Source organism: Lonchura striata, chromosome 5 (assembly GCF_046129695.1).
Source record: "Lonchura striata isolate bLonStr1 chromosome 5, bLonStr1.mat, whole genome shotgun sequence".
NCBI classification, from domain to species: Eukaryota; Metazoa; Chordata; class Aves; order Passeriformes; family Estrildidae; genus Lonchura; species Lonchura striata.
In genome coordinates, this window is record NC_134607.1 from 40109574 (window position 1) to 40120150 (window position 10577).

The window sequence follows — 10577 nt, forward strand, 5'->3', positions numbered from 1 at the left end:
GAGCAGCCTAATGTGATGTGGGGATGTGGGGTGCAGAGCAGGACCTTTCCCTGCCAGTGTTTCTGTTGCAGGCACTTGCAGAGCTCAGCACAGCTCATGCTGCAGCCGCTGGCTGCAAACCTGTCCTGGTTTCCAGGGGCTTTTCCCAGGTGAGGAACGGAGCCCGCTGCCCATGACTGACTGGCAGCCTGTGGTGGAGAGCTGTGCTCTGCACTGTGGATTTGTGTGCCGGCACTGCTTCACTGGGAAGTACTTCCTGGCCCACTGCTCCAGGGGAGTGCCCCAGTTCAGACCATTGGTGAGGTGTAACTCCAGTGTGATGGCTCAGCTCCATGTCATATATATTTTTATGCTTGTTAGTGTAACAGTAATATGGAGGAGTTTGATGCAGAGTTGTTGTCAATTAATTCTTCACAGCTCTTAGTTTATGACAAGTCTAGTTTTTGAAAGCTCATTGAGGGGAGGGAGCAACTGGCAACGTACGTTTCATATTACATGATACACAGCCTATGACCGTTACAGATGTTTTTGAAAACAGCTAATTGCAGAATTTCTCTTATATTTATTTTCTCTATTATAGATTACTTTAGTGTTACTACTGCCCATTACAACTGATGTAAAATGTTCTGTGCTCTCCAGTGAGCATCATCTCACTGGAGCACAGTCATAAAAAATCTTTGTTGTGGCTTGGCTCTACAGCATCTTCTTAAAGATGAGTATAAATTTCTTTGGAGGAAAAAAAAAAAACCACAAAGCAGAACTATATTACTCTGATTCCAGATTATCTGTATTTTTTAAATGAGGAATTCTCTTGTATGTACAGTTACATTTCTTCCTTCAAAGTGTTTTGCAGCATAGTAAGGATGCTGAAAGCATCTCTTGCAGAAGTAAACATTATTCCTCAATCATCAGCCTGAATCCTCTAGGGGTTGTGAAGCTGTCAGCCCAGTAACACTACACTTGTTTGGGCTGTGGTCTAACTCCACTGAAAGCTATTGCAGCACCCTTACCTGGAAGGAGGAGCTGTGCTGCAGTTGATCACCTCTAGATGTGCTCTTTTTCCCATTACTTTCTGCTCAGCTCTGCTTGATGGTGCAGTTCGTGGTGTTCCCTGCATAGAGCGTGATGGCAGGGCAGAACTGCACAGCCATTGGTGTTAATTACTGCCTGCCTTACCGACATTTTGGGGCAAAGCACATCCTGGATTTGAATAATTTTATTACTACTAAAAATACACTGTTCCCATTTTTTTCTTGCTAGTTTCAAACATCAAAGTGGGGGTGACCTGGAGGGAGAAGCCCCAGAGCGTGTAGTTGAGGTGTGAATTCAGTTCCCATCACAGGCCAGGATCTGCTAACATGCAGCAGCTGCAGACACGTGTACTCATCCCATTGTGCTTCCTCCCTCTGCCTTTTCTACCGGGTAGTAACTGGGCTGTTGAACATTCCTTGCATGAGTGGGCACAGAGAGCTCCATGGCTGATGTCCCTTGGATTGCTGGATCAGGGGATGTGTGTGCAGGCTGCAGAGGCAGCGAGCTGAGGGAGCTCAGTGTTCTGTGTGGCAGAGGCTGCAGCTGCAGCAGGTGGGGCTGCAGCTCTGCAGGGACAGAGTAGCTGTCTGGAGCTGGTTTTGGTTCATTAATTTCTTCCCTCCTCACCAAATACCAATTAATGCAAAACTAGCACAGCGGTTCCCCCAAGAGAATGAATGTGGGGGATTTCACAGAGGAGCTTGAATTCATGAATCATTTTCAAGTGGCAGACAATTCAAGGTTGACTCTAATGAGTAAAGTTATCACCAGTTTGTGGTGGGATGGCAATATCTTAAGTTAATACTACTTCAAAGCCATCTTGATTTTAGAGGCCTGCTGGTTTTCACCTGTTTGTATCAGAATCATCACTTGGGTCTTGGCTTCTCTCTATCTTTGGTAAAATAACCAGAGAGCAATCTGAGCCAAACCTTTGAAAACAGCTGATTTACTGCAGGTGAATAGAAATGCAATATTAGAGTAACAAAAATCTCATAAAGGTGAACGATGGTAAAGGCTGTCTTGTGCTGTGATGTTGGGTAGGCTCTTGGACAGCTGGTCTAAGGGGGATTTGCCTGCAAACTGCAGTCTGAGTGAGTAGGTAGGTTTTGCTCTTAAGGGGTTTTGAGCCTGCATGTCCACAAGAAAGTTGCTGTCCTGGCCAACAGTAAACTTTTCTTTTACACCAAAGTCTGGCTGTCCTGACCTTTGGACAGGACATTTTGTGTTTTTATTGTTTACAACAGATTTATGTGGTGCATCACAAGGTACAAGACACATTCTCTAGGACAGGAGCTTGCACCCTCATTCATTTTCCTGCTGGCCTTAGTGGGCTCCTGTGAAGTTTGAGGCAACTGACCTGCAACTAAACTCATAATTGACCCAGAGCACATCAGAGATGGAATCCCTCACCCCAACCCACATAACCACAGTGCCTGCATGTACAGGGTGTGTGTTGTATTTCCCCAGTACCAAATATGGCTCTATTGTTATTAGAAATATTTGTTTAAATAGTCCTCTAGGAAAAACCCTGTGATTCCAGGTTCAGGCCTTGACACAAGACCATGTGTAAGCTACATTCCTAGTCCTCAAAACTTCTGAACTTTTGTAAAAGGCTCTGGAATTTACAGTGAACTCTGACTTCCATGAGTTTTCTGTCACAATGCTTGCTACAGCACCAAAGGATCAAGAAATGCCTGGCTATTTTTGATTGATGCTCCTTATAATACTCAGTGGCTTTTCAATTTCTTCAGAACTTGGGGACTAATTATGTGACAACCTGCTGCCAAAATTTCATGTTTGGTTCCTGCAGTAGTTTGTGTTGGATTACACTCTGGCTTTGAATGTTTACTATGTGTAATGGCCACTGACTTCATTGCTGGTAAGATCAGGTTGAGCTTTATTGTTGGTGGGTGAGTCTGGGAGTTGTGAGTAATATTGGAAGAGTCAACTTTAAGTCAAGTTCTAGATCCCAGCCTGTGCTTTTCCAGAGCTTCATCTCCTATACAAGTAGTTACTTGTGCTCTGGGTGGTTTTCTTATTAACCTAGAGATTAGAAACTTTAAACAAAAATGTTCAAAGACACTCCATTAGTAATAATTAGTACATAATTAGTACTCTTCAATTACTGAAATTGGTGATACATTTTATTGTCCTTACTGTCATCTCTACTATTTATCAATTGATGATCAACGTGACTATTGTAGGGTATAGTAACAATGAAAAATGTTGCCAGCATAGCTCCTTAACTGTAACTCTCACAACCTGTGCCAACCTTACCTATGGAGCTACCTCATGAAGGTACAGTGGAGGCAACTCTTGGAAGCAAAGGGATGCCTGGAATTTTGATCCCAAGGCAGGCCAGCTCCTGCACTAAAATTCTCCGAGGGTATTTCAGTTAAGCTGCTCCGTGTTTAGGCAGGGCATGCCCAGGGTTTGGATCCTGCCCTGTTTGCTTCCCACAGCAGTATTCCACTCGCACCCTGAACCCCTCGATGTTTTGCAAGTCCCAGGGTGAATAGACTCTTTGCCACTTGCATCTGCTTTTTCTAGCTTGGAGCACCTGCAGACTGGCAAGGCAGGGTGAAGACTCATTTAAAACAAAGGAGGGGGTGCTCAAACAACACAGGACAAGATAAATGCATGTGCACAGAAGGAACAGGAGCTACCTTACTTTCCAAACCACACCACTTGAGTGAAAGTCATTTAAAACCAAACACTGCCAGCTGAGAGAAAAGAATTTATTAGAAACTTTTAAACACTACACAAAACTAAATTTTAGAATATTTTTTTCAGTAGACAGCACTCCAGCCTACATACACAGTACTGTGGACTTTGGACAGCCACCGTGCTTGTAAAGGTTTATCTTTAGGATGAGACATTCAAGCAGCATGCACAGTGAGAAAAGGAGTGCAAGGAAAACACTCTTGATTTGCATAAGTTCACAGAAGGTACACTTTTGTAATTGTTTCCCACAAGGTAGTTTGGATTGAAGGAATCACTATTACCCTGGAGGCAGCACAGGGGCTCAGCTCCCCACCTCTGCCCTCAGTGCTGGTGCATGTTGGGATGTTTCAGTAGAAGGTGTTTCAGTAAATAGAAATACACCTTTCATCCTACTGGAACACAACCAAGACTCTGAGGTTGCCATACTCCCCTTCTCATGCAGCTGTACCAGCAGACACCTTGCTGCTTTTTGGGAGAAACAGGAGCAAAGTCTACAGATTAAGGCAATACATTTCTTTAATTCAACATAGAAATTGTAACAAACTGCATATTTTCTGATAAATTCTGAAGTATTTAACTGTAAAAAATAAAGTTACTGACCACATGCTACTCTATTTGGTATTCTTCATTAGGTTTTGAAATACAGTGGAGCATCACTATAGTCACTTCCCCAACAATGTGGTAGACAGTGACAGCTTCTCTTCCACCCAGGATCTTCAAAACAAAAAAATAATGACCCCTCACAATTCATATCCTCCCTTGTTTCTTCCCACCTCCCCCAATTTCCACCTCTCTTCCAAAAGAGGAAAAAAACCCCTTGAAGCACTTATCTGACTCCTGAAAGGAGCTTTATAGCAAGGCTCAACTGTATAGACTAGAAAAAGATATAAAAAGTGATTAAAATCCAAAATTCAGAGAAGGAAAATGTAATAAGGTACGCATGGCGTGCTAAACCAGGATACATATAGCAATTTGCTACATTTTTCAAAAAGTGCTAACCAATTTTAGCTTAAAATAATTCAAGAGATCTTACAAATTGCTATCATAATGTAAAACTCAGTATATTGAAAAGCCTAAAACCTGACTTGACTGTAGAAAATGTATTATATCTGTTTCTAATTTACATAGCATTTGTATTTAGGCACACAAAAATAAATATAGACAGTCAAATGCTTCATTAAGTCTGCAGAAACTTATAGTTAAAACCAAGCAATCAACTGTTGTGACAAACATCATGCTTTCACACCTCTCTCTACACCACAGGTGTACACAGGGGTGGATATCCCTTATGTCATCCTCAGGCTTCTGACAAAGTTACTTAAAAGGTGAGACTGTTTTCTGCCAAAAACAGGTAACTACTGGCAACAAAGAGATAATTCCTCAGAAAAGTCAACTGATACCTTCTGTTAAAATGTTTTATTCCTGCTTCTGGGCCAGGAGGCTTTGGGCTGGAGCAGAAGCCAGGCTGCTCCAACAACAAAAGGCTGTTACGGCACAACAGGACTAGAGGGTTAGTGACAAGATTTTAATAGCACTGTGTAAGAGTAAGGAACAAAGCAGAGTAAGACTCCTTTGGGAAGGATCTCAAGCTGTTCTTTCACTAAGGAGCACATGGTGATCTCAGTATTCCAGCAACCCTCCTTGCTGCTGCCCCAGTAAAACTGGTTTTACCTGAGGTGTAAGCTTTCCCCAGGCACATTCAGTGACCTGACAGCTGTTTTTAGAATGCTTGTGGTACGTCTAATAACTTCTCTCCAGTGCTCAGGGAAGCAGGAAGACACTTGGCTTCCAGTGGCACGGGCTCACCAATTCCAGCCTGGTGCTTCATGCCACAGTCCCTAATTAATGGAGAAAAGTATTATGCAGCTGAGATTGGCACAACTGGCAGTCTCTGGTCAACTGAGAACCTAACAATAAATTCCAGCTTTATTAATTTTACTTGAAGAAGAAACTTCTGTTTCTGAACATCTAGCTTTGGTACACCAATTTCCTGCTAGCCTAAGGGCATAACCTAAACTGAGGTTATCAGTGTGTAGTGACTGAGGGCTTTCAACACACAAAAATTATTCAGGTTATCCCACTATCTTGAAACAAATTGAAAAACATCACAAACAATACCAAGCAGCATAATTTTTATTTGGTGTTACAACAGCTGTGCAGCACCCATGCTTTTGGGCACCATATTTTACTGTTTATGACTTTTCTTTTTGAAATCTAAACAGTTGTGTTCAGACAACTCTATGTGTTTTTTAATATACACATTGTGACCCCTGCATTCAGCCTGTCCAGTTAACACTAGAAATATTTGTCAAGGCAATTATTTAATCTTTGCTATAATTAGGGAACAATAAAAAGAAAAATTTTACTTTAATCTGACTGATCACATGTACTGTACATACCTGTTCCAAACCCAACGTATGTGAAGTTTCTAAGTTAATGCACTCTCTTATTCAAGTCAAAATGCTGTACATCTAAGTATCCACACAATCGTACATTCCTAATGATTCTTCTTTACACCTTTATGCTTTTTAGAAATCTGTTCTTAAAAAGGAATAAAGAAGTTGCCCTGCAGATCTATATTTCTTTAGAACAAAACATTATACACTACCTTGAAAAATAGTTTTATCAAACCAAATTCAAATCACTGTCATGTACAATTTTCAGTTAACAGTTCTCATTGAAATTGCACTTTGTAGATAGAATAAAACTACAAAATGAAAACATATTCTATTTCCTTTCACAGGAGACTGCCTCTTCAGGATTTTTCTTCCGTGAATGCTTGTATTTGTCTACATATGCTTTCACTAGATTTGCCACTTTTGCAGAATTAACTTCTCCGCTCTTGCTATGACAAACCTGCAATGATTTAAAGAACAAAAATGTTTGAAACATTTCCACTGATTTGCCACAGTCCCAAATTATTCATTTATTTCCCGACACTTCTGATTCTTCTATCCCAGGCTAAACATATTTTAAAACTCCTAATACTTTCCAATTGCTTCCCAAATACTTCTGAATTCCCATTCAAGTCTTCCACACAATAACCAGGTTCTGTTCTGAGAAGCCAAAGAAAGCTCTTGTGGATGGAGAAAGAAGAAAGGTATTTTTGCTTCTCCATCCTCCCCCTTTCCAGAACTATGAACTGTTCCCACAAAAACAAGAAACCCACCCCAAAGCTTGCCCCAGGGTGAAATGTGTGCAGCTTGGATTACTGGACCAACTTACTTTATCTACAGCTTTCCGCACAATTTCTTTGTATTCCTCCTTAGTGATATCTTTGTTCTGGTAGAAAGGTTTAATCGCGAGCTTGACCTCTTGTGCTGCTTTTTCTTGAATTAACAATTTCTGAAGAGAAAACAAACTTGAGTGTTACATTTCACTGCCTATGTATCTTTATCAATCACAAGTTAAAACTTTATAGGAAAAAGGTTGTTACAGAAGATTAGAAAACCACCCCCCACACACACATTTCAGCTCTCATGGGAGCTGCCTATGCTCTGCTAAGCACAGAGCATTTTCCCACAGCAATTCAAGTAATATTTATAATAGTGCTGCTTTAAAGAAGGCTCCATTAAAAAGAGTCAGAAGCTAATCTGTGTCTTATGGTTGCCACAAAAATATTACATACATGATGGTATGGAGTATATTACACTGAGGGGTTATTGTTATAACTTGCTATTTTTTAGTACATCAAAATGCATTTACATAAAAATTAAATTTTATATGTTTTAATATAAATATATAAACAGTGTATATAAAATATATGCTGAACTTTGAACTTGCCTGGTCCTTCTTCGAGCTATCTGCACTGGCTTCCACTGTTACACTTGCTTTGTTTTCTCCCGGTTTTACAGCTGCATTAGAGCTCTTCATGTGACCTGATGATGTTGCATTACCCGAATTTGGTCCCTGAACTGTTCCCACGTTTCCCAGGAATGCTGCTGGAGCAGGCAAAGCTGTAGCACTCATGCTGTTACTTATGTGAGAAGCATTTGGAATACCCTGTTTTAAAAAGTTATCAGTAGTTAATACATCATTCTTCTATATGGCAATGTGCCTTTCTAGGAGTCTCAGCTGCTCTAGAACAAGCATAAATACTGCATGCTTGGGTTCATTACCTAAGTTCCACATTGTCTATTATTATGGAAGGTAAACACATTACATTAGATCTGCTCAAAAGAAAAAAACAAAAAGAAAAGCTTGAAAAGTAAAGCATCTTCCATGTCACCACAACGGCTGCCATTTTCTAGCACTGATCCCAGTAATAAAATACCTGCAAACAGGCACGGAGGGTGTTAGTACAGGGAAAAGGAAGTTTATGGCTGCAGAATCAATCTGATTTGCAAAAGAGGGTCGTGATAAGTAAACATTTTCTAAAAAAAAAAAATCAGCACCTAAACACACATACAAAAGGTACCACCCAAAGCCACACTTGCATTCCTGCATCATAATGATGCTGCTTTGAAAACATCTATTTTCATGTCTGTTATAAGCTTGAGCTTGTAAATATAAATATATAGGCAAGAGATGAAATGCTGACTGAAGTACCAGGATCTGTTTTTCAGGAAAAGCCATTTTCTGGCCATTTCTAAACATCACCAAAAGGTACTATACATACTTTGGAACTGAGAAATTAAGTAGCTCTCAGACTTCAGATAGAGACCACTTTTAGCAAAAGCCTAGAACGTCCTCCTGACATGTTTCTGGCAGGCTACACTAAACACTGCTTTTTTGCAGGTCATCACCATTACTCTTTAGGCATCTGCATTTATCTAGATGGAAAATAATGAAACGGGAATCTGAGCTCTTTGGAAAGGACATAGAAATAGAGCTGTTAATCAGCATGCTAACGCTCACCAGTGTGCTGTCTTCATTTTCCTTTCAACAGGAAGGACAGGTGGTGTCCTGCAGAATTCAGCCATTTCTATTGTGCTACCACTGAGGGGCTGTTGAATGAAAGCTCAAAGGAAAAGAAGCAGCAACTGCAAGAGCATTCAGGTTCATGGACACCAGTCCACAAAAGCAGGTAAGAGCAAAAAGTGTAACATGGGCTTTACAACAGGTAACTGTGTTTTGCAGCAATACAGTCTTTACAGAAACATACTGCTGCACTAGATACTCATTTCAGAGGTCTGAAGCCTATGTTCTGACTTACATTTTTGGAGGCTAAATCAAGTGGATTTCCAATTGTGAAAGTATTTTAATTAAGACAGAAGGCATTAATTAAATCAACAAGAAATCTACCAGCATTTTAGTTCCAGCAGTACCTTGCTGGTTTACTTTGCAGTGTATTAAGTTATTTCATATGGCCTGTAACCCCACTAAGTATTTCCCACAGCACTCAACTCTCCTTGTTCTAAGTTAATGACTATAAACAGATGACAGCCATGAAAAATGAGAACAATGTAGGTCATTTATCAGTTCACTTCAGATCTTTAGAGATGATACATGAAAGCAGAGGGTTAGAAATTGTCTGCACACTTTTTCAACCTGGAATGTAGGGTAAAATGGTTTAGGTTAGAACATGCAGCAGCAAAAGAAAAGAACAAACCCCAGTCAACTCCTGAAGAGCCCTTTACTTATCATAAATGCAGCACTACATCTTCTTGCAGGGCCATGGGTTCTCCTCCAAGTTGTTCATATTCTATTCCTTGATACAAAAGCTCTTAATATGAACAGCCAGCTACACATAAAAAGATTGTCTGACCTGCCCTAAGCATGGCAGTCTTTTTGAAACTGGAGAAATAAAGTGGGAGTTAGGTCTCAAACAGGGCATGCAAAACCAGGAGAATCAGGAAAGAAGGCAGAAGTAAAACACCAAAGAGGCCTTAGAACTTATTAATAAAAAGGCTCAAAAGATTATTCAGAATAAAAAATGTGTGTGTGGGGGAAGCCACTGAGATGGTGACAGCTGGAGAATGGAAGTGTGGAACAAATGGGTGCCATGCACTACTTGGCAATTTTCCTCTGCTGATAGACCCCCATGGGATGAGAACTGCACCACAAAAGTTAGATCACTTCCTACATGCTCCTGAAATTGTATTCAAGCCATTTCCTAAAATGCTTAAAAATCAGGTTTAAAAGGGGAAAATTTAATTTTGGAAGCAGGTAACTTCTAAGATAAAAAAGATAATGGACAACACTGATGAAATTTTTCAGTGTTCCATTACCACAGAAAGCTGGTTATGATGCTGTGTGTCGTTATTTTTTAAAAGATACAACCCACATGCTCATGGATGCTTCCACTTCAAATTTGGTGGAGGGTGGAAGAAAACAGGCAAGAGAGAAAGAAACTGCAAGTATAAATTAATGGTATTCAAGATAAAGAATCCTTAACTGGTATTATTTCACCATTGTTCTTGCCATGGCTTCTGATAAAGCATACCTGCAATTGTTTTCCATCTTGCTGTGAAGCAATGTAGTTGACTTGTTGAGATGGTGGGGGTGGAGGTGGAGGCGGAGGTAATCCCTGAGAAATATTTGTGGGAGCAGCTACCTGTATGAGAGGCACTCCAGCAGGGAGATGCATGGGCATTGGAGGGTGGATGTTGAAAGGATTTCGTTGCATATTCATCAAGGGAGGATGGACACCCACTGGATATGGGAAGATATTCATAGGTTGGTGCTGTGCATTCAGTTGTGGCATTACATTCATTTGTTGCTGCATCACATTTATTGGTAACTGAGAACCATCATTTTGCTTGTTGCCTTGGTCTTTGAGGTTTGGATCTGTCAAAACAAAGACCAGACAGTATATCAAGAAGAAATTCTGTACTTCATAAAGCAAAATGGGAGCCAGGTGTCTAAACTTTTAATTAAAG

The 10577-nt window shown here is 40.5% G+C and overlaps 1 protein-coding gene across 2 annotated transcripts in view; it reads right to left on the reverse strand.

Annotated features, from left to right (window-relative positions):
• Positions 1 to 5871: 5871 nt before the first annotated feature.
• The window catches only part of SCAF11 (SR-related CTD associated factor 11), a 48693-nt gene continuing 43987 nt past the window's right edge, over positions 5872 to 10577 (reverse strand). For both annotated transcript variants that reach the window (XM_021547441.3, XM_021547438.3), the window contains 4 exons: positions 10142 to 10485; positions 7540 to 7758; positions 6982 to 7101; positions 5872 to 6612 (listed from right to left, as the gene is read on the reverse strand). In XM_021547441.3, the coding sequence (XP_021403116.2) occupies positions 6484 to 6612; positions 6982 to 7101; positions 7540 to 7758; positions 10142 to 10485 (812 nt within the window). In that variant the 3' untranslated portion in view covers positions 5872 to 6483. The remainder of the gene's footprint in view (positions 6613 to 6981; positions 7102 to 7539; positions 7759 to 10141; positions 10486 to 10577) is intronic.